The 27,356-nt window shown below is 40.4% G+C and overlaps 1 protein-coding gene across 2 annotated transcripts in view; it reads left to right on the top strand.

The window, feature by feature from the left end:
• MTOR (mechanistic target of rapamycin kinase) overlaps positions 1 to 27,165 on the top strand; it is a 61,302-nt gene extending 34,137 nt beyond the window's left edge. For both annotated transcript variants that reach the window (XM_048967640.1, XM_048967641.1), the window contains exons 29-58: positions 606 to 681; positions 2,342 to 2,481; positions 5,446 to 5,546; positions 6,419 to 6,534; positions 7,844 to 7,921; positions 8,289 to 8,396; positions 9,988 to 10,113; positions 10,501 to 10,632; positions 13,047 to 13,162; positions 14,378 to 14,495; positions 14,862 to 15,068; positions 15,426 to 15,526; positions 15,764 to 15,860; positions 16,481 to 16,579; positions 17,185 to 17,307; positions 17,896 to 18,078; positions 18,734 to 18,868; positions 19,166 to 19,340; positions 19,544 to 19,679; positions 20,239 to 20,386; positions 21,072 to 21,194; positions 21,463 to 21,545; positions 22,648 to 22,720; positions 23,225 to 23,299; positions 23,798 to 23,933; positions 24,345 to 24,410; positions 25,136 to 25,216; positions 25,487 to 25,567; positions 25,763 to 25,868; positions 26,434 to 27,165. In XM_048967640.1, the coding sequence (XP_048823597.1) occupies positions 606 to 681; positions 2,342 to 2,481; positions 5,446 to 5,546; positions 6,419 to 6,534; positions 7,844 to 7,921; positions 8,289 to 8,396; positions 9,988 to 10,113; positions 10,501 to 10,632; positions 13,047 to 13,162; positions 14,378 to 14,495; positions 14,862 to 15,068; positions 15,426 to 15,526; positions 15,764 to 15,860; positions 16,481 to 16,579; positions 17,185 to 17,307; positions 17,896 to 18,078; positions 18,734 to 18,868; positions 19,166 to 19,340; positions 19,544 to 19,679; positions 20,239 to 20,386; positions 21,072 to 21,194; positions 21,463 to 21,545; positions 22,648 to 22,720; positions 23,225 to 23,299; positions 23,798 to 23,933; positions 24,345 to 24,410; positions 25,136 to 25,216; positions 25,487 to 25,567; positions 25,763 to 25,868; positions 26,434 to 26,449 (3,355 nt within the window). In that variant the 3' untranslated portion in view covers positions 26,450 to 27,165. The remainder of the gene's footprint in view (positions 1 to 605; positions 682 to 2,341; positions 2,482 to 5,445; positions 5,547 to 6,418; positions 6,535 to 7,843; positions 7,922 to 8,288; positions 8,397 to 9,987; positions 10,114 to 10,500; positions 10,633 to 13,046; positions 13,163 to 14,377; positions 14,496 to 14,861; positions 15,069 to 15,425; positions 15,527 to 15,763; positions 15,861 to 16,480; positions 16,580 to 17,184; positions 17,308 to 17,895; positions 18,079 to 18,733; positions 18,869 to 19,165; positions 19,341 to 19,543; positions 19,680 to 20,238; positions 20,387 to 21,071; positions 21,195 to 21,462; positions 21,546 to 22,647; positions 22,721 to 23,224; positions 23,300 to 23,797; positions 23,934 to 24,344; positions 24,411 to 25,135; positions 25,217 to 25,486; positions 25,568 to 25,762; positions 25,869 to 26,433) is intronic.
• Positions 27,166 to 27,356: the final 191 nt, after the last annotated feature.

Here is a 27,356-nt window from a genome sequence, read left to right as displayed (position 1 = left end):
TCTTATATAATGCGTTTGCACTGGCTTGGCAACATCTGCACTTTCAGTTCCACCATTTCATATGCCCTCCTGTGAATCTGGTTGTGCACGGCTGTGTGTCTGCTGGATGTGTTTTTGCCTGTAGTGTAAATGGAAAGCTGACATGGATCGTCATCTTACATGAGCACTTCCAAAAGGAAATCTCAGTGTTGTAGGAAAGACTTCATATAAATTTCCAAGTGGAAACCTACTTAATCAGTAGTCTGAAAATGCCTTGCAATTTTTTTTTATTTCCAGTATGCAGTGTACGTAGTCCAGCCTTTCTTAACACTGCATCCAGGAAGCTGGTTACAATGGTAAAGTGAAGCTAGCAGACTGCTATTAATGATATACAGTTGTTGTTTTGTGTAACAGGTCTTGGGAATATATGCAGAGAATATATGTACCCCTATTGTAGCCATTGTGTCTCTTCATTAGTCTACTCATTCACTTAAAAGTTTTGAAGGAAAAGGACCATGTTCCATTGGTATTTCTAATGGACAGAACGTGATTCTATCAAGGAGAAGCTCATACCAGCCCCTGAGTGCTGCCAGCTGTGTTAAATGATCTTTCTCTTCCCTCTTCAGCATTAACAACAAACTGCAACAGCCAGAAGCAGCTGCTGGGGTGCTGGAATATGCCATGAAGCACTTTGGGGAGCTGGTGAGTCGTGGTGGATAACTGTTCCTTGTGCCTAATGTTAAGTCATTTTAGTTTGAACTCTGTAACTCTGTTTCTGCTGTGTGTTGGGAAGGAAGGACGTAAGTTCCTGTTCTGAGCTTTAAATGTTTGAGAGTTTTCTGAGAAACTGTTCTGGTGACACCCTGCAGGTAAGAATTTAATGAAAATTAAGCCTCTAGCTTCTCTCATTCAGGTGGCATGTGAACCTGTCAGAGAGTTTATGGATACTAGTTTTTGGAACAGTAAGTTGTCCAATCCTGTACAGTTTTGACTGCTCACAGAAATGGGACAGACACAGAAGGGTATCTTCTCTTAATGACCATTTTTCTTCTTTTTCTCTTTAATAATAATTTAACTCGTGTTTGAGGATTCAAGTACCTATGTTCTCCAGCCAATTCTACCTTGTTAACAACATGATTTTGCAGTGGTAATTCTTGCAGTGCCTTAAGGAGTTTGATTGGGAAGAGAAAGCAACCCTCTAAGCACAGTAGACCAGGCTTTTTCAATAGGAGCTGCTAGAAGGTGGGAACAGGTTTAAGCATGGAATGGTGGAACTCATTCAGATTGGATTCCTCTGGTGTTAGGATTAAGTGAAGCTATGACCTGAACTGGAAAAGAGGCCCTTCTGGGAGAAGTACTGACTTCAGAACAACTCTGCACCTACTTATGATTCCTTGGGACGGTTGAGCACAACCCTTATTAGCTAATTCTGACCTCACTCTTGAGAAGTAACATATTTCAGTATGCACTGCCTATTCTAGGAAACTCTACAAAGAAATTAAGAGGATCTGTGAGCTCTGCTTTCAGGAACTCATTTGAAATGTTATGACTAAGCCAGGGAGTTAAAGGGCTGGTATATAAACATCCTAAGTGGGAGACCTGGCGTGCAGAGCATGGGTTATGTTGACCCTCCCCAGTGGGCCGAGAAAAGAATCCATGCTGCAGCATATGTCAAGGCATGAGCTGCCAAAGGCTCAGCAGAAAAAACTTTGGCAGAGATCAGCATGGAAGAAAGATCCAAGGCATTTTATTTCTTGAAAATTAGAAACCGAATCTAGGAACAGACTGAAGAGAGGTTTGTGCAGCTGATAAGGATCACCATTAGGTTTTTAAAACCTCTGTTACAAACCACAGCCTTCTCTTGTGAGGGTTTTGGTTGGACCCCATCATACCTGCCTGACCTGCTGGAAAATGGCCTAGCAGTAGCCAGACACACAGTGCACACTGTGCTTTTTTCTTTTCTTCCCAGTTAGACACATCATTTTGCAGTGCAGCACAATGGCAAATTGAGTATTTAATAAATTTGCTGGTTTTGCCCCTTGCTCCCCAGCTCCAAGAAGAAAAGGATCAGGCAGAGCCCAGCTACTAAGCTAGTGTTTCAGTAGCAGGGAATTGGTGATACAACCCTCTGGGTAATCTTGATACATTGATTCATTTGTGTCAAGCTTGGGCAATGCTTAAAATTTGTTCTTCCATGAGCTCACAGCTTTTTTCTGTATCTGAGTGAGTTTATTTCAAATCGTCAGAGGGCCAAATGAGCACCATAGACGTAGAAGTTTCCAAGCGAAGTTGCAGTAGTTAATATGGAATGTTGAATACTAATGCTGCTATTTTTTCTGATTGTTAATTTTTAATCCCCCAGGAAATTCAAGCTACCTGGTATGAAAAGCTTCATGAATGGGAAGATGCTCTGGTAGCCTATGACAAGAAGATGGACACAAACAAAGATGATCCTGAGCTGATGCTGGGACGAATGCGTTGCTTGGAAGCACTTGGAGAATGGTAAGAGGCATATCTGAAGATTGAGAAAAGTCCAGTTAATTATATCAAGAAATCTGTCCTGTATTAAAATAATCTACGTTCTCTCCTTCTCCTTTTATATTTTCTTGCTGTTTCAGAAATGCAAGCTGCTCTACTTTTCAAATCAATGCCTGACTTTTCTGTGGATTCCGTCACCTTTGTGATTTTTTTTCCTGCCTAAATTCCTTCTTACCTAATAGTTTGAGCATTTCTTTGTATTTCTTGCTCCATCCACGGTCGTCATAATTGGAAATAACATTCAAGCATTTTGAGATGAACCACCTGATAAATGGAGGTCTGTGTAGGGGGATCTGCAGCCTGACGATCGTATCAGCTCCATTTTTAAGAGAATGATGACCTTTCAGGAAACATCGACTGGGCAGGATTTGTCAAAAACAATCATAAAATGAGTTAAGCTTGGCCCTCCTTTGTAAACTTTATTACTAAAGTAACAGATTACTTGTTGTCAGACCTACCATGCCTACCCAGAATGCAGTCTTCTGGATGACTGGTAGTGAAGTTGTCTGCTTCCCAGCAATCACCTTGATGTAAGACTGTGCTGAGTAAATTGCTCTCACTTTACAACCCTTGTAAATTACTGAATTTTTTGTTACTGCTCTTTTTAACATACATTAAGCATTGCCTTTGTGACAGTTGGACCTCAAACCCTGTGTTAAATGCACATTGTCAACAAGTAATGGAATACAGTTGATTTTCTTGAGAGGATGAGCTCGTAGTCACTTGTAGCTTGTTAGGTGAGACTTGTTTTGGTTTTTTTCTTCCTACTCACCTCAGTTCAAAGAAGATAATGGAAGCAGACATATCCTGTGCACTGTAGTGTGGAGTTCTACCCAGGGGCATAACTGCAGTTCAGGTGCCGCCTTCCTCCTGAACTTTTCATGTCACTAGAGCCCTGTGCTGATGGGTCCTGACGTGAACCCATGGTTCTTCTCTTCCCCAAAGGCATTTTACTGTTGGAGAAGCAGAGCTGTTTGAGAAGCACAGTTCTAACAGCATTTTTCTACCCTTTCTGTTTCTGGATGAGGGTGAGGCACATTGGGTGTCGTTTTTCTCAGCAGGAGAAATGAAGCCTTTTACTGGGCAGTTTTGCAGTCATCTTTTCTAGGAAGTAGGCAGCTCCCCGCAGAAATTCCTTTCTCCTGTGGCATGAGTATTTGTGTAAAATATCCTTTAGAGCCTTCTCCTTCCTCACATGTTAATGATAAATACATAATAAAAAGGTTCTATTCTTCTCTTGTAACTGGAGGTTGTGTACCTCATGATGGTCTGTAGCCATGAAAGCAACCCAGGTGGTTTGGCTCAGTCTTTTATTTTTGTCTGATACAAGAGAATTGTCACATCCAGGTACTGGGTTTTCTTATACCAAAGTTCTGTTCCCTGTAGTGTCTTTCGGCCTATAATTATGCAGTTGTAGAATTTTTTTTCTACCCTTTTGAGGGGGCTTTCTCAGGCATTCTCACCCCTTTTTCATGTTTGTTTGTTTGTTTGTTTGTTTCCCTGAAGGATCTGAAAGGCAGGTAGATGTATCAAAGAAATTGAGCCTAAAATTTGAAGAATTTAATTCAGAATCTGTGACATGGCAGATGACTAAAAGTGTTTAGAAAGAACCTGACTTTTTGTTTTTCCTGTAACATCAGTTAAAAAGAAAATTTGAAAAAAACAGGGACCACTTACATGCTTTCTGTGATGTTACCCACAATTAAGTACAGCTGAGAGATTCCATTACTTGTCTAAACCTAAAAGTGTTTTGTTTGTTCTTTCTACAATTCAGAAGTGCTTTTGCAAAGGTGCTGTCTGCTCTCTGACAGCTGACTTACATAGACATCATCCCCAGACTGAGGACTCCCTTGTTTGGCTGCTGATACTCTTCAGTAGCATTCAACATGATTATCTTGTGTTGTTGAAGCCTTCTTGACGTAGTATGACAATCTAGGGCTGATGCTACACAGCATCATTATTTCAGTACTCTGTGCAGTGACATTTTGAAAGACCAGCCAAAATATTCTTGGCCGTTTGTCTCCTGATGTGGTTATGTCTGCAAGAGTCATGCTGCTTCATTAGCATCTAGTAGGTCTTGATTTACTGCTGTTGCTGTTTGGCTTGGGTTTTCATTTGTTGTGTTTTATTTTCTCCTGGGCCATTAAGCTGTCAGAATGACTGTCTTGCCTGTGGCAGCCCATTGGTTCTGTTTGACTAATTCATCTTTCTTTTTGGGAGAGGAGAGGATGACAGTAGAGAAGGAAAGTTGGCAGCTATTTCACTGCTGCGGAGCATCCAGCCTAAGAAATGCTGGAACTGCAACACCCACAGTACTTGGTTTGATTAACAGAGCATTCACAGTTGATTTAAAAGACATCATATAAAAAATACTGATGTTTCCTCTCAGCTGGAGATGAAATATCTGGAGGCCCCTCTGAGATCTTGCCACAACAAGTCTTCATAATAGGTTACAACAACACTGTTTTTCTAGTTTCAGTCTTCAAACTTAATTGTATGTTTATCCAAAGTGTTTGATAGTGGGAGCCATTTGTAAGCTGTTCATGTAATACATTCTTTGTGCTGAGGCTTCAGGAAAAAAAAAATTCTTGATAACTTCTGATCTTGCTTTTTAGTATCTTCAGAGTATTATTTTTTCTTGGATTTATGGACTATGGTTCACAGATCCATTTGTAGAATAGGTATTACTAAATGCTGAGGAACAAATGCAAACTTCTGTCTGGACTTGTGTTTTCAAAGCATAGCGTGTTCTTAAATCATTCTTGGATGATAGGATGTTTGTCATCAAACTAGCATGTCTGAGTTGGCCAGGTGAGAAGAGGTGAATCTGTTCTCCACTGCACATAAAAAGAATTAGGCCTGTTGCTTAACGAGGTAAAACTCTTGGAAGAAACTTTCCACTGATTAGAAATTGTGGTTTCTTTGTAGGGGCCAACTCCACCAGCAGTGCTGTGAGAAGTGGACGCAGGTCAATGATGAAACTCAAGCTAAGATGGCAAGGATGGCTGCTGCTGCTGCCTGGGGTCTAGGTGATGTATCTTTGTAGCTGTGCTCCTGTGAGCATGTATGACAGCCAACAATATAAAAGCTTGAATAGATTTAACTTTAGAGCCATGAATTATAAGAAACAGAATAATCCACACAACCCGTTGACGTTGAGACCAGAACGAGATGTTGTTCAACACAAAAGCCCTTTGGAAAACCTGTGTTTACATACGGTGTCCCTGTGTGGTGCCGAGTAACAGAGGCTGCCTCGTGGGTCAGGGGAGATAAGCAGGTACTTAACTGGTCTCTTTTACTTAGTTTTGCACTGAACGTAGCTCAGACTTGAAATGAGGTGAATAGAATTTCTCTGATCTCTGGCAGACTCTTATTTAGAAATTAGAACCTTGTCCATTGAGAATTTTGGTAGGTTATCTTGATTGAGCGGGCAATCTTAAGTGGAATGAATCTGCAGATGGTCCAAAAATTGCTATTGCTGATAGCTAGGTATTTACTAAAAATGCTCATAAATCACCTTTTGTTTATCAGTCTTTGAGTAAAGTTAATCATCTGCTCTGTGGAACACGAGCTCATTTAAATGTTTTGGCAATGGCAGCGGCTGAGTCACATAAGGAAGATGTTAAAAATCCTCATGATGAATGTACCTAATCATGCTATATTAACTGAATAGTCTTCTGACATCTGCCTTGAGGTGGAATTTGATTAATTGTAAAAGACCAAGGAGAATTGGTTCAAGCAGTCGTCAGTTCAAGTGCTACAGGCCAAGGGAAGCAATAGAAGTTCCCAGTACCATACTGAATTCAGGCCTAGTCACTAAGGCCCAAGCACTGTAACATAATCCTGTTCTTATCTCACAGAGGGGGCTGTTGCGTTGCTGAGGGTATTTGTGTCTCTGCAGGTCAGTGGGACAGCATGGAAGAATATACCTGCATGATCCCAAGGGACACCCATGATGGTGCCTTCTACAGGGCTGTACTGGCTCTTCACCAGGACCTTTTCTCACTGGCTCAGCAGGTAACTCCTTCCTAGCCTTCCCAAAAGCTGGTTTAGGATGAGCTAGATTACAGAGCTACGTGGAAGGCATGCTGTTTCAAAGTGTTTAGCTATAACATGTAATTGCTCAGTAATCTTTTTTTCCACTGATGTATTAGACCTTGTTGATTGAGCTTGTCTTTTGTTTCTAGGAACACAGCAGTGAATTTATTGGTACAGATTTTAGAGGTCCAGAGCTGTAGAGTGCAGGGAGTCTTAGGGAGCTTCTTTGGTCAGTTTTCTAAAGGAAGTGCAAAAAATTTATTTCAGCAGGGATTCCGTTCTGCAAGATACTGCTTAATAAAAGACATTACTGCCATAAGACACGCATAAGAATCTCCATGAACATTCTTTGCACTTCTGTATATTGCAGCTTTTGTAGTGAAGTGTTTGTGTATCTCACATAGCAGAATTTCTGTTCTTATTTTTCTGGCAGCAGTGATAAATCTTAAATGGAGATCAGAAATCACGGCAAGGAATGGCTCCATTAAGTAGAGCTGTACTGGTGTGCACGTTTGCCACAAAGGAGATTTACAGAGATACTTTTCCCCCCTGTAGATGTGAAGCTGCTTGTTTACTTTCCAACGAAGCTCAAGTAGCATTTCTCAGAATTCTATTCTGACTTGCCAACTTAGATAAAGGAGTTCAGTCTGCTTTGTCAAAACCCACACACAAGGTTTTTGAATGATATGCACAGTAGAATTATCCAGGCATTCAAAGGGGAAGGGTTTGTGATTAACCTTCAACATTTTAAACAGGAAAAACTCTAGATAAGAGATTATGTAATGACTGGAACCAGAAGAGGATTTATTTCATGCTTGAAAAGCATGCCTTAGTTGCAGTGAGAGAATTGGAATTTGCAGATCCTGTAAAATTCATAAAAACCTGCTTATATAAAACAGTGAAAACCACTTTCTGTCATTGTGAATTAAGAAAGACATTTCTTGAGTCTTTCTGTAGCTGACTCTCTTGCACTGAAATGCAAACTTCTGTTTTCCTCCATGAATGTTTTCAGTGATAATCTTTACAATGAGAGTAGGATTAGAGGTACTGCAGGCTTTTGTAGAGGGACAAACTTTGCAGCTGTTCAGGTGATAAATAAACCTCTTCCTCCTATACCTCCCATTAAGTGCTGCTTTCCTGTTGGTTCTTCCAGCTCGTAACATCCTTTCCTGCTCCTTGCTGGACAATGTGAACAGTGCCATCTCTGTTCAGGAGATGAAATCAGTTTGAGCAGTTGACTCATGATAAAACACCCCCATCTTCACTCCAAAATCTTATTTTATTTCAGTGCATTGACAAGGCCAGAGATCTGCTCGATGCTGAGCTGACTGCCATGGCAGGCGAGAGCTACAGTCGAGCCTATGGAGTAAGTTCTCACTCTTAGCCTTCATTCTCCTCACTGCTGCTTTATAATATCCCTAGAAATCATGTAAAACTTTTTAACTAGTGTTAGTATCGAACATAAGATCTTTTTAAGACTATGAGCTGAATGACTCTTGTCAGAGAATAAGACTGCTTGAGGATTAATTAAACAATTAAATGAATGCTACCCCTCAAAAGAAGTGAGAATTGCCATTTGCAAATGGTGTGTCATCTAAATGTCAGTCTATAGCAGTCTGTCCATTACCTGCTGGGGAAAGCTCACGGGCCTAAGATTCGGGTGCCAAAATGCTGTTTGTTAATTATAGATTTGTTCTGTAGTGATTAGGATGGAATGTGATTGTTTCCTTTAGGCGATGGTATCCTGCCAGATGCTGTCAGAGCTGGAAGAAGTTATCCAGTATAAACTTGTACCAGAACGTCGTGAGATCATCCGCCAGATATGGTGGGAAAGACTGCAGGTACATCAGTGTAGAGGATGGTGATGCTGATATTTTGAGCCTGAACAGCTTCCTTCGAAGTCGGCGTGATGGCTCAGCTGTTCATTCTTGTTCCAGTCCAACACCATGTGTTCTGACGTGGCTGTTTGCTTTCTGTCTCCTTTGTGTTGTCCTTGTGGATTTTTAGGTTAGTCTGCCTGAGGTGTCTAAATATGTGACACCTAAATAGGTGATTTAAGCTTGAAATGAATGTGTGCAAAGCAGAGATGCTGGTAGCACCTCCAGAGCTGCTTGTCCCAGTGTTGGACCTCACCTGAAAATATTGGTTCCTGTTCAACTGGTTTGAACTTTTTACCTGTCTGGCTGCATTTTAAGGAGAAGCAAATTCTCTCACAATACTGGAAAACCAGACAGAGAATTCACATACATGTAAAAGATTGTTCTTTTCTTGAAGTACTCTGATCCCTGGAAAGGATTAAAAGGAAAAAAACAAACAACAAAAAACAAACATAGGGCAAAATGTTCTAATTATAAATTTTTATAGACTGTATGGAAAAGGAATTTCTCCCCTTGCAGATTTCTCCACTGCTCTATATGCCTTTTTATGAAAGACTGTTTCTGCTGCATGTTTTTTTAGCTGTTTGGGAAGCTGTGACAAAAGCTTCAGTCTCTCATCTGCATTCCTGTCTGTAAGAGCTCAGGAGCATTCCACTGGGGTGGAGAAACTGTGTGTGACAGGAAGTGTAATGTCTGAATACAGCTGTTAAAAGCAGTACGTGCAGTTCTTACACATTTTACAGCTTCTTTTAAATAATTTTCAAATGCCAATTGGATGCATTGTGTACTTGGGTGTCAAGAAACAACTTTGTCTAACTTCCCAGCCCTCAATTTTGGGGAAGGATAAGGAAAAGGAACAGATGCTTTGGTGCAAAGGAGCTTGCTGCCATTGGGAATTCTCTTTTTTACCTCAAAATCTGTGTTGTCTCTGGATTAATACTAACTTCAGAGCATCACTGCTAACTCTGAGGTATTTGGTCACTGAATTTGGTCATTTCCATCCTTTCTGAAATTCTACTTTCCTGTAGCATCCTCAAACATTTGAAATGCAGACTCATCCTGATGTGACCAGGTGTTCTGGGCCTTTCCCTTCAGGCAGGCATGAGCTAGGCAAGCAGTATCTGTGTATAGGGTTTGTAACTGTTTAAACCAAAAGCAGACGTTAAAGCTGAGTTGAGAAGAGTAACAAAACATTTGACATGGTTTGGAACTGCACAAATAACTTCCATGATTTTGGACACATTCTTCTTTAGAAGCTTTTCTCCTGGAGGAGAAGCTCTTCTTTTAGGGAATATCACTGGACTGCAAGCACTGTGCTGACTTCCCATGCATTGTGGGCTGCAGGCTGTAAGGGCTAGGAACTTAACATGCTACACACACAACAGTTTGAAGAAATAGCCAGCTAGTTTTTTTTTATATTGGCCTGCTGTAAATTATGGCGACTGAAGTCTATCCATCTTGGGAAAAGTCCCTTCAGATTCTGAGTTAAGACTTAAGGCTCTGTGGAATAGGCTGAATATACAGCCGTAACCCCTTTTCTTCCTTTATCTCCTAGGGCTGTCAACGGATTGTGGAAGACTGGCAGAGAATATTGATGGTTCGGTCTCTTGTTGTGAATCCTCATGAGGACATGAGAACTTGGCTGAAGTATGCCAGCTTGTGTGGCAAGAGTGGGAGACTGGTGAGCATTAGCAATCTCTACAACACGTTAATAAACAGCTGATCTCTTCTAACTGGCTTGTAGCCAGTGATGTTAATATCAAGAAATGCTACAATTCAGTTTCAATATTCACCACTAGATTTATTACAAAAAATACTTGAAACAGACTTCACCCTCTGTATTGGCTTCTCAAAAGGTAATTTAATGCTCAGGTTCCAGTAAAGATATATATGGTTTATGATGTGGTATTCTTGAGTCCAGGAAGTGGTAAAAAGGCTGCTCATCTGTGCTTTGTATTGCTGGTTTAGCTTTTCTAATGGCAGGCAATTCTGCAGTGAATATGAGATGGAGGTGAGGATGAGCTTGTTCTAACTTCTTTTTTTCTGTAATGTTTGTAATTTCCTCCAGGCTTTGGCCCATAAGACACTTGTCCTGCTCTTGGGAGTAGATCCATCCCGCCAGCTGGATCACCCACTGCCAACAGTACATCCCCAAGTGACTTATGCATACATGAAACACATGTGGAAGAGCGCCCGTAAGGTACAGAACAACGTTGCACCCTCTGCGTTTTGCTGCTCAGTTTTTGTGCAGTGCCATACACTTCAGCTCTTCATAACCTGCACAGGACAAAGACAAGAGTGAAGGTTTTACTTTTTAAAAAAAAAAGAATGACTAGTCTCTTTCCTTATCATTATTTTAAAGGCAAGCTTTTTATTTTAAATCTCACTAGACAGAGAAAACCTGGCCCGATTTTATTTTCTGCATGGGAAGATTTGTTGTTAAAGCAGTATCAGGTATCCAAGGCAGCTAAGTTTAATAGTCAATTGGAACTCTTCTCTCCTCACCAGAGTTTTACTGTGTAGGCTCAGCACATAGCTTTTCTTCCACTGCTCTGATTGCCAGGTCTCCATATCTTACGCATGGTCAGGGCTACACAATGGAAAAAGAAAGGAGTTCTTTCATTTCCAGTTTTAGAATATCTAGAACAATTTGTACTTAGTTGCTAAGCAGAACTTTTATTAAAGACACAATTGAAAATGTCTTACTGAAAGACAGCTGAAAAGTACATAGGGTTTTATCAGGGGAACTATTTGGCACTGAAGAGCCTGGGATGAACGTTTATGACATTGCAACACAGAATTTACATACTCAAATCCAATAAGCCTCAGACTGGGTAACTTACCTTTTTTTTTTTAATATACATTAAAGCCTTCATTTATTGTCATATTCTGCCACATCTTTTTTTGATTTTTTTTCTGTCTTTGGGGTTGCCAGCACTGGAGCAGAGCTGTTGCTGTGGGATGCTGGCCATGACCTAACTATTCTTTATTTGAATTTAAAAAACAGAAGGAGCTGCTGATGAGGCCCTGTTCTGTTGGCTTTGTAAAGCAGTGTAATGGTCTCTTACTTCTTTGAATGACCCCAGGAATATATGGGTATTCCCTGCCAGCTTCTTTCAGTGAAAATGCCTTTCTCTCTTTGACCTGTGATAAAGAAATAGGTAAAAAAAGATGCAGGAAGAGAATATATTTAAACTAAACTGTTTATTATAGATTATGTGGAAACCCATGAGGACAGGAGGAAAAAAAAAAAAAGGAAAGCAGCAAAGATGAGAGAGAGAGACAGACGTGGATGCAATCACAAGCTCTTGCCTGCTGAATGATTTCATATTTTCCTACAGCACATAAGCTCTGTGCACATAGAGACTTCCACAGTTATGTTTTGACAAATATCTGCTACAACAGCACTACTGTTTTTAAGATTGTTTTTCCCTCCTACATCTAATGAAGTATCTAAGTTATTACCTGTGGAATGGCGCCTCCCTGTTAATGATGTGATACTTGAATTTTGCCTTAAGCCAATACCCTTTTTCATGACAACTGATTTGTGCATGCTGACATTTGAACCGGACAAATAAGGCATTTCAATGCAGGTGATTGCTGTCTCACTTGAAAGTAGATCATTCCTGTAGGTGGAACAGAAGTAAATTGGACTCTTAATAGCACCTTCTGCAGTTTCTGACCTGAAATGACCTTGCAGTTTGCAAGAGCTTTACTCTAATTATTTCCACTGAAGCATGCATGCTTTTTTTCACTAAATTTTCAGAGTTCTTTACCCCATAATTCACCCAAAGGAATTTCAAAGAATTTTCACCCAAAATATTGATAGTTACTTTAGAATTAATGCCTTCTGTAGTCTTCTGGCAAAGGAGCAACACATTTGCACTTCTTAAACAACTTCAGGAGAGATCTGGATTTTCATCTGTTGAAATAAGTCAAAGTTTAGGTTCTGTGGTATGTACTGTAAGTCTAGCCAAAGCCTGGCTTTTAGAAGGGAAGCTGCAAGTTCTCCTTTAGACAGTATTTTCTCAAATTGTCTGTTCCAAGCCATAGCATATTACAGGCAGGCTCCTTAGGATCTGTAATGCAGTCTGTTATGGTTGTGACCCATTCAGACACAGTATGTACACTATGAACGTTTGACTGTTGGTTGCTGGACTCTTTGATGTACACTTTCAATTGCATTCTATATATCACTGCATGATATATAGAATCTTACTTTACAGGAGCTGTAATAGGACATTCTCTGCTGTTGGAAGTTTATTCTCATATACTTGACCTTGCCAGCTTGCCAGATCTGAGTGCTTGCACTACTGTCAGTCATTCTGTCTACTGTATGCATGATGAGCATCAGGATGCAGTTATTTGCTCCTCAATGTAGCAACTCAGAGGCCAGATTTATAAGGCAATTAAGAATTTTTATCTTGTTCATTTATTAGGGGTTACAGACCTGGCATAAATTGATTCCAGAGATATGTAAATGGTTAAGAAGCTTTCACAAAAACACAAAACTGTATTTTTTGCTCTTGGTGAAAACTTATTTCCATGTTGTCTTCCACATGCGAAATGTTGTTTAACCCCCATGGCTCTTACACAACCATCATCCAATTACAGATCGATGCATTCCAGCACATGCAGCACTTCGTGCAGACGATGCAGCAGCAGGCACAGCATGCTATTGCCACTGAGGACCAGCAGCACAAGCAGGAACTCCACAAGCTTATGGCACGGTCAGCACCCAGTCCTGGCAGATCCTTTTAGCTCTGTGGTAACACTGTCTGTCCTGAGGTCCATGCATATGAGACGTGTTAGATGAGACCCACGTTTTGATTGAGAGGAAAAAGATTTCTCATTTAGATGGTAGAAGGCCCCTTCAATATTCATCACTGTTCATCTCATAATTTCAGGAAGTGTTACTGTGACACGTCAGTGTAAACAAGCTGATATTTGTCCCTGGCACCTGGCTGTGTTATTCCAGCTCTGTGGCTCCCTGGCAGAAGGCATCGCTCTCATCTGTTTTTTCAGGGGATTCAGTCAGTAGGAATGAAACTCTTCCCACATGCCTGGCACATCTGTGCCTGGCAGTGTGTGCCCTTCGTTTGACAGCAGTACTTTGGGCATCGGGTGCCAAGCATGTGATGGTCTCTTAAAATATTGTTATAATGAAATGCATCTCATAAGCTCTGTTTTCCTCCATAAAGCTGTGGTTACCAGATCTGTTATTTCCAATTTGAAGAAGAAATCTCATGGTACTCATTAAAGAAGGGTTGGTTTTATGGGAATGGAAACTTGATAACAGCATTGTCTTAGTATTTTCAGGTTGACTATCATGGAAAATAAGTTAGCAATGACTTATTTTTCTTGAACAAGGCTTGCAGGAAAAGTCAAAATACTGAAAGAACAGCTATGTAACTGTGGTATTTAGAGTCTGCTGAGAGAGCAAAGTATTAAGCTTAGCACAGAGCTTCACAGCCCCACCCTACTGCAGGAAAAAATGTTGTTTTTCTTTCCTTTGGGAGGAGATGGCTTAATGGGGTTTCTGGCTTGGGGGAAGAGCATTTGCTCTGCACTTCTGCTGGCTGGCTGGTGCCTGGTCTCTCCAGAAGGCTAGTTTGTATGGTGATAAATACAGCTAGTCAGCACACATGCTGTGTGTCTTATCATCACTTAATAAGTGTTTTGATGCTTTTGTTTGCTACTTCTAAAGTGCATTTTATAACTGATAAAAATGAGGGACACAGTTTGACCCTAGCCTCGTTCCATAAAGTTTAAACCAACCTTACCTGTTAAGTGCATGCACTCCATCTGTAGAAGAGGCTTACTGAGTGAGTTTAGCACATGAAACATTTTTTTTCAGGCTCTGATAAGAATTCTGCCTCTTAAACCAGCAGGTTTTGTTTTCATTTCAGGTTGTGTCTGAGTCAATAATCCCTTTGCTTAACCAGGTGTTTCCTGAAACTGGGTGAGTGGCAGCTGAACCTGCAAGGCATCAATGAGAGTACCATCCCCAAAGTCTTACAGTACTACAGTGCTGCAACAGAGCACGATCGCAACTGGTACAAGGTCAGTGAGGAGAGGTTCAGACAGCAGAGAGAGAGTGAATCTGATCACATCTCCTCTATCTTTTTCCTATTACACCTCCTTAAGCTTTGAAGAATTAAGGAGTATGGGAAGGTAACGTGATTTATTTTTAGTTCTTTTGATACTGTAACATCCAATATGGAGCTCTTGATTGAGAGCTCACCGTGATGTTGAGATAATGAGGCAATAAAAACTCTAAGTGATTAGAGAAAGCAAAGCATTGTGCTGTCTGCAGGGTATTGCTTCTCATCTAGATTCAGAAAGGTTGAATTATTACCTAATACTCAGTACAAGTTGCAGAAAGGATTAGTCTTCACCATTTTTGAAGTTCTTCTCTCCTGTTGGCAGGCCTGGCATGCCTGGGCAGTGATGAATTTTGAAGCAGTGCTTCACTACAAACATCAGAACCAGGCCAGAGATGAGAAGAAGAAATTGCGTCATGCCAGCGGTGCCAGTATCACCAGTGCCAACACTGAGGGCAGCAACAGTGAGAGTGATGCAGAGAGCACAGAGAACAGTCCCATCCCATCTCCAGTGCAGAAAAAAGTCACTGAGGTATCAGTCTTCCCTGTTAACCTAAAGAAATAGGTACTTAGTAGCTTGCTTCCTGTGTCTGAAGACTGTGTATGCTTGGTTTGTGGACATGCTTGCCTGCATATAGCCAACAAGCTGAGGTATAAAAACGCTTCACAGTCTGACCAGCATGAAAGATCTATGTAAATACAGATCTATATAAATATATTTTGTCAAGCAAGAAGTAAAATCCAGGAGTGATCTGGTCTGTGGGAGCATGAATGGAAGCCAACTATAATGTGGATTAGGTCTGTTCTCCCTCTTTCCCCATGCTAAGGTTAGGATTCCTCTGGATTGGTGTTCCTGTGTAGAACTAATGCAGCAATTTCATTCCAAAAGGATTTATCCAAGACCCTCTTGATGTACACAGTCCCAGCTGTGCAAGGTTTCTTCAGATCCATATCTCTGTCTCGAGGAAACAACCTACAAGACACTCTCAGGTATGTAATAAAGTCCATAGTAAACGAAATCTAGCTGATAAAGCCAGGTAGTTTAAGATTAGGTAGAGCCTTTTTTCTGCTCTTGTTATAGCTAAACTTCCAACTAATGCCTGTTAGGTTATCTTAGTTTGGTTCTGGGAAGAAGAATTTTTTGTAAATGTAACTGAAGATATTTGACTGGAATGATAATTTTTGTTTTGTTCTGTTTCATTCCTAATGAATGTTTCTTTCTTCCAGAGTCCTTACACTATGGTTTGATTATGGTCACTGGCCTGATGTGAATGAAGCTTTGGTTGAAGGGGTCAAGGCAATCCAAATAGATACTTGGTTGCAGGTAAGGAACACGAAGGACTAAGGCCTTGGGGATCCCAAGGGGGTCTTTCACAAGTTACCCAGGATGATCCTTTGCTGAACACTTCCTTGGATGAGTGGCAAGAGCAGTGTGCATGCAGTACGATTTGTAACTGACTCAACAAGAATTCTGAACAGATACTAAAGAAGCATTCTGGCATTAATTTCTATATTTATATGTAGACTAGCTCATATGAATAAGAGACCAAAGATTTTAAAATTGAAGATAGTGATCAAGTATAAAACAACACTGCTATTCCAATGTAATCCCGACAGTGAGTCCATTTTGAGACTACTTTGTACTTTGAGTCTTTAAAAATGGCTTAATTTCTTATTTGAGTGTTACACTTCCAAGACATGTCTTGCTCTGTCCATGTGAAGATCCTATAATAGCTTTGCACAGAACATTTCTCATCTCAACGAGTTGTTATGCATTTTTGGCACTGTTTGGGACTTTGCTATGTTGTCCTCTGACTCAAAAATGAGTGATGGGCCCGTATCTCCTTTAGAGACTGTGAGATCTCTGGCTGAGAGCAGAAAACAGCTTGTGAACTGCGTGTGTGAGCTGACAGGGATGTTTGTTTTACTTATCCTTACTATTAGGTTATCCCTCAGCTTATTGCAAGAATTGACACCCCTCGCCCATTAGTAGGACGTCTCATTCATCAGCTCCTCACAGATATTGGACGGTACCACCCCCAGGTAAGCTGTAGCTTAGGGAAGGAATTTCTATTCCTTGTCTCCTGTTAAGGTATTTCTTCTGTGTTCCATCTCGCTGCTCTTGCTACCTGCTATGGAATTCACAGCAGGTGGAAGTGGGGGCATTGCTGCTGCTGCAGTTCTGAGTGACAATTTCACCTCAGTCCTATTCAATTAAAAAAAAGAAATTGGAGGTGGGTGAGCCATGCTGCAGAGGAAGTCCTCTTCCTCTAATAGAAAATTGGATAGTGCAGATTGTCATCTTAAATCTAACCTCAGTAAGTGACTGATAAGAGCCTGCTCCTGAGGTGTTTTTCCCAGAATTTCTTCCTACAGCATGGAAAATCACAAAATGCTGAGTATGTTTTTCTGTTCTTTGGGTTTGATACAGGCTCTTAGAGTCAATCTGCTGTTCAGAGAATTAAAGTCTTGTAATCTTTTTGGATTGGAATACTTTGAACAGCAAATTCCTACCAACTCTCTCAAGAACCAAAACTACTTTCTCTTGTCTGACCCTAAGACTGCTATTAATGTTCTGCTAATCTTTCAATTTATGCAACTCTTCTGTATGGTCCTAAAATATTATTATTTGTTGATATCACTTGTAGGCTTTGATCTATCCTTTGACTGTGGCATCTAAATCCACAACCACTGCTCGCCACAATGCTGCAAATAAGATCTTGAAAAACATGTGTGAGCACAGTAACACACTGGTGCAGCAGGCAATGATGGTGAGTGCTTAAGTGTATCATAAGGTATATGATGCTTCAGGTATGACAATACAGAAATGACTGTTCAATGTTAATTTTGTTCAATTATAAGTTTGGGGGTTTTTTAATTTGGGAGAACTTAATGTCAGTATAATTTCTAGAGAATAACATGAAATGAGCCATAACATTCAGGCAGAGTTCTTGTGTGTCCTCATGAATAAAGATGGAATAAATGAAGAGTCATTTTTTCAGAGATTTTTGCTTAATGATAAGTGGAAACAAAACTTTTCATTTAATTCAATTGCTGTGTAATTTAATTCAATTGCTCAAGCTTTTTATGCATAAATGGAAACTAGTGCTATTAGGCCAAGTTACACAAATATATACAATATTTCAGAGGCAACAAGTTCAGTGAGAAAAGCCTGATCATCATCTTACAGGAAAAGATACAACAAACTTGTGGGAGTTTTTGTAGCTCCCTCTAGCTGGCAGCAAGAAATACTTCATAACCATCGGAGGAGAAAGTCGTTCCACAGTTTTAAGCATACATTCATAATGGTTAGGGATTTTCTTGAGTATTTTATCTTTTCTTTTCCTGATCTGGAATAGGTAAGTGAAGAGCTAATCCGTGTGGCAATCCTGTGGCATGAGATGTGGCACGAAGGGTTGGAAGAAGCATCTCGTCTGTACTTCGGAGAAAGAAACGTGAAGGGAATGTTTGAGGTGCTGGAACCACTTCATGCTATGATGGAGCGTGGGCCTCAGACTTTAAAAGAGACATCCTTCAATCAGGTATCAGCAAATAAACTTCTGTTTGCCCTCTAAATTAGGCAGGACAGCCTCCTGCCCCAGATGAGTTCCAAGGACTGCTGCCCTCTAAGAGAAAGACTCGGGCTGTTGAGATTATTATGTTGTTAGATTTCATTGCTTTTCATTTATTTCTGGGTCTGCATTGCTTTTGGTGGCTATGGATTTCCATGCCAACAGCAGCACAGATTGCCCTAGTCTTTATCAAGTGGGTATGTGATGAGATCTGGAAGACATACAAGAGCTTTGCAATTAACCGTTCTAACTCCGTTCTGCTTTGCTTCATGATAACCACCAGCACAGACTGAAGATATTATCTCTCTCAAGTCTCCAAAAGAAATTCATTTGAGCTTGTTAGCCTACTGTTAAAGGGTCTATTAATATTCAACAGAATGAATGTTCTATTCATTCTGTTGCCTCCTATTGTGAAGTCTGTTTGGGAGTAATGTTGCCCAAAACACTCAGTGCCTGTCTTAGATCCAGGAATTTCTGGTTCATTAGTTTTGGCGCGCTATGAAAAAATGTGAGGTCAAGGATTTGCAATGGAATTTGAAAATAGACTGTACTGGTATTAAGTGGTCTCCACCTGTTCCACTGTAGTCTGTAGAAATGTTTCTCTTGTTTTTCACTTCCTCCCTAGGCCTATGGCAGAGATCTCATGGAAGCTCAAGAGTGGTGCAGGAAGTATATGAAATCAGGAAACGTCAAGGACCTAACCCAGGCTTGGGATCTCTATTACCACGTTTTCAGGCGTATCTCAAAGCAGTTGCCTCAGGTAGGGGGAGAAGTACAGTTCTCTCATGGGGTTACAGTGCATGTTGTCAATACTAGTCTCTGCGTTCTTGTTATTCAAAGCATTCAGATTCAGTATTCTAGAATTAACTGCTTTTAATTTGCTCAGAAGCTTCATAAGCTTCAAGTTTTCTACTTTTGCAGCCCTTTTGGCAAGAGCTGAAGTATTGACAGCTGACTGTGAACTGTTCTAGGCTCCTCGCCAGCACGAGCTCTTCAGATGTTTAAGTGAGATTTAACTGAAATGCTTGAGGGGTTGTGTTTCATCTGTCTTCTGTAGCTCACTTCTTTGGAACTACAATACGTGTCACCAAAACTCTTAATGTGCCGGGACCTGGAATTGGCAGTGCCAGGAACATACGATCCCAACCAGCCCATCATCCGCATTCAGTCCATTGCACCCTCACTTCAGGTCATCACCTCCAAGCAGCGGCCCAGGAAACTAACATTAATGGGTAAGAGGAAGCAGTTTGTACTTTGCTATTCCAGTATTTAAACAGTTGGTTTTAGTATATGTCGCGTAAAACTTGTACAGCATTTCCATTCCGGTAGTCTGGTCAGTCTGACTGCCAAACTTCTCAGTTCTTCTGTGTCCTTGTGTTTACTCTTTAGTGTTTGCTCAGTGGGAGTAAACTTTTCCCTGTTAATCCTTTTTCAGGAAGCAATGGGCACGAGTTTGTGTTCCTTCTGAAAGGTCATGAAGACCTTCGTCAAGATGAAAGAGTGATGCAGCTTTTTGGGTTGGTCAACACTCTGCTAGCAAACGACCCGACTTCTCTTCGTAAAAACCTCAGGTGTGTGTTAGGGATGGTTACTGAGTGCATGAGTGACAACAAATGCACAGGAAACCTTGGCATATCCAGTGGTTTGTAAGGAAGTGAAGAGTATTGGAGCTCAGCTGATTTGTACGTGCAAGAGAACACCCATTCATAGACTGAAACTTGGAGATGTTTTACATAAAACAAAAACACCCTCAGTGTACAAATTCTTTCTTGAGAATTGTTAATAGTATTCGGGGTATTTCAGGATAGGCTCCTAGGGCAGTGCTCAAGCTGAGAGCAGGCTTTTTATCAAGGAGTTTTTTTTACTATTGTGAGTAAACACTCTGGTCAATAGTCACTGACTGCAGTTCTGTACACTGCTGTTCAAACATCAGCACATTAAATGGCACGTGCAAATTATAGATATTCATGGGTCGCACAATATGTGCCTGCTAAAAGCAGCATTCCTGTGCAAACCACATCAGCCATCCAAATGGATGTTCCAGATCTGTTTGGGGGGGGAAGTTCAAGTGTAGTAAGTTATGACATACAACAATTTGAGCTCTCATTGTCCGTTTGTTTTTTCCTGTAGCATCCAGAGATACGCTGTTATTCCACTGTCCACAAATTCAGGCTTGATAGGTTGGGTCCCCCACTGTGACACACTGCATGCCCTCATCCGAGACTACAGAGAGAAGAAAAAGATCCTGCTGAACATCGAGCATCGCATCATGCTGAGGGTAAAGGGCAGAAGTAGCACATTTTTTTGGTACATTCTTTTAGGACTCCAGTGTCTTAGTAAAGAACAGTGATGCGCACATTTTTCTTACTTTACCTGTTTTCTAATTTGTTGTTGGTACCAATAATAAATGCAAGAATATCACATAAGTGTTCTAAAATGTTACTAAAAGGCAAAATTGGACATAAATTTATTTGTTTCTCCTTTCCTATTTTAGCAGTGACCATAAGTTGTCACCAGCTGGTGACTAAAATGTGTTTTGCATGAATATGATGGGCCTTATAGAAGGTGCCATGCTGCTGGCATTTACAAACATTGTGACTAGGGAACATGGCCAAAGTTAGACAGAATGGAGAAACAGAACGTTACTAGAGAAGCTGGAATTGCCTGCCAAAAAGGAACTTGTGTGCCAACCCAGGAAATGTTTCTCAAAACATATTTACCTCAGCAGTATTTTAATTAAATACGGCTATGGGCTGTTTTTTTGGGTGCTAAATTGTTTCCTATCCCATTTCACCTGAGTCCTTTGCTGTAGTTCTCATACTGGTTGGGAACATACGGGTCAGTCTGCAAATAATTTTGTATCACGTTTATTTTGAAATCAGTGATTGCTGTGTTTCTCATAGTACAGCTAGGGGTTACTGAATGTTTGTTCTTAGTTGCTTAATGTCACTTCTCAATTATAGATGGCTCCAGATTACGACCACCTGACTTTAATGCAGAAGGTAGAAGTATTTGAACATGCTGTCAATAACACAGCTGGTGATGACCTTGCCAAACTGCTGTGGTTGAAAAGCCCAAGCTCAGAGGTTAGTTCAGCACATGTACTGTCTTCTGTGCAGAATGTGGGAGGAGTGGGTGCACTTGCAGATCACAAACTCCACATGAATCTCTACAGGAGGTGTTTTTTCCACAAACAAACAAACCTTTGCTGCTTCGTGAAGATCTTTCCCTGTTTGGAAGCTATTGGGTTTTGAGTGGTTTTCACATTCCAAAATGTAGCAGTTATTGTATAAATTATAAACTGAAACATGCAACATGCCTGCCTGACTTCTTCTATTCTGTCCCTGCTTGTAGGTATGGTTTGACAGAAGAACAAACTACACTCGATCACTAGCTGTGATGTCAATGGTTGGGTACATTTTGGGTCTTGGGGACAGGTGAGTAATATTGCAAAGGTTTTTGTTTGTTTTTTAAATGAAAGCAGGCTGCAAAGACCTCTCAGTCTGTTCATTGAAACTGTTCTTGTGATAGCATCTTTCAGTATGGATATTGCTGAGCTATGATGATACCATCTTTACGGATTTCGTTGTGCTGCCATTATTTTCAACACTGAAGCAATTGATGGAGTTTGTGCATCTTGAGTGCAAATAAGTTTCTTCTGTTCTGAGAGGAATGCACCCAAGAATGTATGAAGAGACACAAGCTCTGGTTTTGGCCTTTCAGTCATAGGATGGAGAGAGATTTCCCATTCTTTCTGTAAAATGGAGTAGATGATGCTTTTTCTGATCTGCATTGCAGACATGTTCTGTGGGGAAGCATAGGCTTAAATGAATTAGGCAAGTGGGAAAAAAAAATAGTAAAACAAAGAAATAATGTATGTAGTACATGATTCTTTGTCAAAAAGGGGCATTGTAACTTTCAAAATATTTTTGAAGGCAGTATCATTTAGAGTTAAGGACTCTAATGCCAAAAAAGCTAAATCCTCAAATGTTTTCATACAAGAAGCTTCTATTCTTGAGCTTAAAGGCTTTTGTAACGAAATTTAAAACCTTTGAAAATTGGATTAGAGCAAAACTGGAACAAGTCAGCACGAATCACAGCATCTTGGTTTCTGTTAGTCGAGTCAGATTCTCCCCTCTTCTGGTAGTAATCCAATTGATGTTCTTCACTTGCATAAATCATTGTATTTATATACTGGAAAAAAAAAGAAAAAAGATAATACAAATAGAAGAATTATCCTAGCTGGAAAATAGATGTTCATATCCAAGAACCGTAGTGATGGCAGTGATGCCATAGGTTGTTTGTCTGCCATGAGGAGGTGGTATCTCATTCCTGAGAAGTAATTACAAAAATAATGTGATAGATGCACTGTCAAGGAAGCTGTTCTGTTCATCCCGAGATTGAAGACCTCAGACAAGCAAGCTGTCACTGGCTGTTCTTATTCATGAAGATAAATATCATTTCAGACTAGAGCTGTGATTTACTCTATTTGTTCTTAATGACCTGTCAATCTGCTTTACTCCTACTCCCTCATCAAAGGCACCCTTCCAATCTGATGTTAGACAGACTGAGTGGAAAAATCCTGCATATCGACTTTGGGGACTGTTTTGAGGTAAGTCGAAGGTATTTGAGCATAAACTTCAGTAATGTTTTGCATTCTCTGATAGATCCAAAATCTATTTGTAAGTCAAGAAAAATAGACCTTGAAGAGTAGTCCTGAGGAACCTGTTTGGCTCTTCTTTGGGTTTCACTTTTACCTATGGGTGAAAATAAAATGAGTTTTATCTGAGAGGCATGTCTTGGTGATTAGCTAACACTCTGAAACAAGCAAAGATGTATTAGCTATTAGCATCACTGTTCTGTAAAATTGCCTGGAGCAGTTTAAGCTACTAATTGGAAATTTTTGTTATTAGCATTAGCAACATGGGCACATGTTTGAATTGTCCCTGTTACCGAGTTAATTACCCAGCTTCTCCCTCAGATTTGTGGAAGCTCAGGAATACAAAGCTGGGACTTTCTTTGGAGTATAACCCTTAAGGGTGTAACAAGAAAAACAGTACTTATTAACTCTTAATAAGTTAGCCATTCATTTACTAATTCTCCATTATTTGTTTAGGTTGCAATGACAAGAGAGAAGTTCCCTGAGAAGATTCCATTTCGGTTGACAAGGATGCTGACAAATGCTATGGAGGTAAGTATTCCCTCTTTGATATGAAGGGAATTGTTCCTAGGGAAAATGGCACCTATCTCTAAATCTTTTTTTCCTGTATTATGGCTATGGTTTTCCTGTATAGGTTGTGTTTGCACCTCTCCACTCCTGCAAGAGGGAGCGATGTAAGTTACTGCTTCAGCTTCATTTTCAGGTCTTGTGGTCTTTACAGTGCATCACAGTGGAATGGAAAAAAGAAAGGAAATTTCTTCCATTTCTTAGGCCTTCCATAATTTCCTCACTTCAAAATAGGTTTTACATCAACCAAACACAACCAATAGCATGGTGCTTTACGGTGGTCGATTTGATGTCAGAGAAGAGCTTAGGTTGTAGGGATCATCTGTCTTGTTCTAATGAACAGAGACTGACAGAAGTGAATTTTAATTCAAAGCACGAGCCTTTTCCTGCTCCCTGAAAATCAGGATTGGAGTTGCATAATGAACAAAGCAGCATTTTTGATGGCTTCTTTCTCTTCTGAAGGTGACGGGCCTTGATGGCAATTACAGAATCACCTGCCACACAGTGATGGAAGTCCTGCGTGAGCATAAGGACAGCGTCATGGCTGTGCTGGAAGCCTTTGTGTATGATCCATTACTGAACTGGAGGCTGATGGACAGTAAGTTTTTCTGATAGAACAGTGACACCAGGAGAGTCATCAATCTCATTAAGGTTATATTTGAACAAGAAATGCAGAAGCATAAAACCCAGTGTCTGAAGGCAGACTGATTACATTGTTGATTTGCAAGTGCTATTTATTGTAATGGTTCTGGGGATTGTAGTGTAAACTTTTAATCACCACAGTGATGAAAACCATTTTTGCCCTTAAACAGAGGCACAGGACTAAGCTACATGCAGAATGGTTTGAGTTGTCCTTGTGTTAGCTGTCATCAAGAGATTAAAAGCCATTTCAGGTGACATTTGGAGAAGGAGAAAGTCAGCCAAGCACATACTGTATGTGGACAGGCAAATTTGCTGCAAACCTTTGAAACTTGAGTTCATCTTTTTCAGTTCTTTTATTTTCTTGCAGCAAACACAAAGGGCAACAAACGCTCACGAACAAGAACAGACTCCTACTCAGCCAGCCAGTCAGTAGGTGAGTAAAAACAATGTATATCACAAACATTTGGGGCATTTTCTTTTTTTTAACAGTATACAAGGCCATGGAAGTATTTTCAGCCTTTTTTTCTTCTCAGCAGCAGACAAAAAGCTTATTGTCATTAGCTTAAGGACTAAGTGTTGAGTTTGGTACGTGGCTCAAACAGCAGATGCTCATTTACAGTTGTATTAACACTACCTTGGGGCACATAAACTGTTATAAACCAAATCACAATTGCCATGTGATAGTTATTTACTGAGCCACCACATTTCAGTGTGCAGAACATGGCAAGTAACAGTCAGTGTTGAAGGTTCATTGCATTGAATCTCAGCAATTGTTTGCCTTTGGACTACAGACCAGTGAGTGTTTCATACTCAGAGTTCTATACATTTCTATGTAAATTTCTATAAATTCTGTATAAATTTGTCTTTGCTGTAGTTTTAGGCCAATTGCATATAACTTCAGAGCATTGCTTGTTTACAGTTCAATATGAAACGTTCCTGAAAGTTGGATCAAACCTTTCAGTATTTTAGCAAGGGGAAGATGTTTGCTCCTGTGCTACATTTCCAGCAGTGATAGAGATGTGTAGTATGCTTTGTCACAGTCAAGTATGCTTTTCAAAAGAGCTGATTAATGGTGTTATTAATGTTTCCAAAGGAATGTTACTTTACCTGCCTTTCAGTCCAACACTTTCATTTTTGTTTTCTTGTTTTTATCAAAAGAAATGTTAGATGGCATGGAACTCGGGGAGACAGCCCATAAGAAAACTGGGACCACAGTGCCTGAATCCATCCATTCCTTCAGTAAGTTCCTTGGCTGATCTTATGCTGGTGCAAAAATTGCTCTCAGATATGGGAATTTCACATGAGACACACATTCCACATTTATGCTGGCAGGGAAGTGCATAATTACCTGTGTTCTCAATTACAGAAAGAGGTGACAGAAAATAGAATGGAATTTGGGTTTGTTAGCAATCAGAATGACACTTGGGGAGGACAGATGTGACAGCAGGATGAATGCAATAATTGTTTGGATGATGTCCTAATTCTATGGGTTTTTCACTTCTCTTGTAGTAGGAGATGGCCTCGTGAAGCCGGAAGCTCTAAATAAGAAAGCAATTCAAATTATCAACAGAGTTCGAGATAAACTCACTGGTAAGCACTTATTTATGTAAAATCTGAGAAGATGGATCAGCACTATTTTTAATATTAGTATGGTGTGTTAATCCTGTAACTTATATCCAGTAAGGGGAGGGCAGTACGAGTCCCATCAGTCCTGAACTTGCCATCTAGAAGTTATGTTTATGGCATGTGACTTCATTCGTGTTTCTTCATCCCTTAATTTCAAAGGTCGAGACTTCTCTCATGACGAAACTCTTGATGTACCCACACAAGTAGAATTGCTCATTAAGCAGGCTACTTCTCATGAGAATCTGTGTCAGTGCTACATTGGATGGTGAGTTTGTCATTCAGCTAACAATGCAAAGTTCTTCTCTGAATGATCTGGAATTAATAATTTGAGCAGAGAAAAAGCCAACAAAAGCATTACTTCTTGTGTATTTAGTTATGTAAGGAAGCCTTACTACACGTTGATCTGATCTCATAGATTTTGCAGGCTTATGGCAGAGATCCCTTAGACAGTCCACTGTAAGAAAGTGAGTTGTCATAAGGAGTGGTGGGAATGGTTGAGCTGCAATCAGCCTGAACACTCTAAGTGTTTGAAGTAAGGCATGTTTGGTCACTGATTTCAGTTACAGTGAAGAATTACATATTCTGAAGTAAACATAAAATATTTAGTTGCATGTCTCCCATTTGAGAGAGAGATCAGTGGAATATGCTGAAGGAAACAGTTCTTTTTAGTTTTTAAGCATTAGTTAGCTGGAAAGAAGCATGGGGATCACCTGCCACCTTCTCCTATACTGTCTTTAAAATGGTGCCTTGGCAATCTCAGTCCTTCTCAGCGTTGCCTTTGTGAAACTGCATACCAATTAGCATTACCACAACATTTTTGTTTTCTTTAGGTGTCCTTTCTGGTAACAGAAGATTCCAGCCTTTTATTCTGGAGGCTTTTGCACTCCAAACGTGCTCTTCTACAAACACAAACTGAACGTTGGACTGATATACAGCCTTTGTCAAATATTTTGAAATGTAAATGAAAAGAGTTATTGTATATTAAAAGTTGGTTTAAGCCAATTTATAGCTGCTATTGGAGAAACACAAGCTGTCTGAAACACAACAGTTGATTGGGTTTCCAGGACAGTGAAGACTGATTGTACCACAGGTGTCAATGGTTCCACTCGGTCTTTAGGGAACTGGTGAATATATACGGGTTTTGACTTATTTTGCAATGTAACTAAGTCACTTGCAGGTGGATTGTTGCCCTGATCAGAAGGTCGAAGCAGATCTTAGGAGTTTAAAGATCTTAAGCTCAACCTAACCAGGTGCCTCAGTGCAGATTGATCAGTGCAAACTGACTGCGGGCTGCAAATGAGGCACTGCTGGGAGCTCCCAGTGTCCTGATTAAAAAGCAATGTTGGGGAATTAGGGGAAACTGATAACTGGCATAGGAGGCAAAAGGGGGAGAGCTGGTCATAACTTGAAACAGAAAATAATGGTTATTAAACAGGGGAGGGGAGGAAGTTGTGAATTATGAATAAAACGTTAAAAAAAATGCACAAAATACAACAGAGTAGCCATGTTTAGATGCCATGTTGTATTTGAATATTTTTGTGCCAATAAATTACACCAAAATGTAGAAACGTGGGCTGCGTTCTTGTTTATTCCTAAGTAGCTCTTAGGAAGAGGCAGGCAGGCCGAGCTGTAGCAGATCGCAGGCAGGGCCGCATGGGGTGGCTGGGGGTCCGCAGGCAGCACGGCCCGCCACGCCGCGAGGGGGCGCAAGATGGAAGGCTTGGCACTGTCTAGCCACCCGAACGCGCTGCCC

The sequence above is a fragment of the Lagopus muta genome, chromosome 21 (assembly GCF_023343835.1).
Source record: "Lagopus muta isolate bLagMut1 chromosome 21, bLagMut1 primary, whole genome shotgun sequence".
NCBI lineage: Eukaryota > Metazoa > Chordata > Aves > Galliformes > Phasianidae > Lagopus > Lagopus muta.
This window is presented reverse-complemented; position numbering and strand designations above follow the sequence as displayed.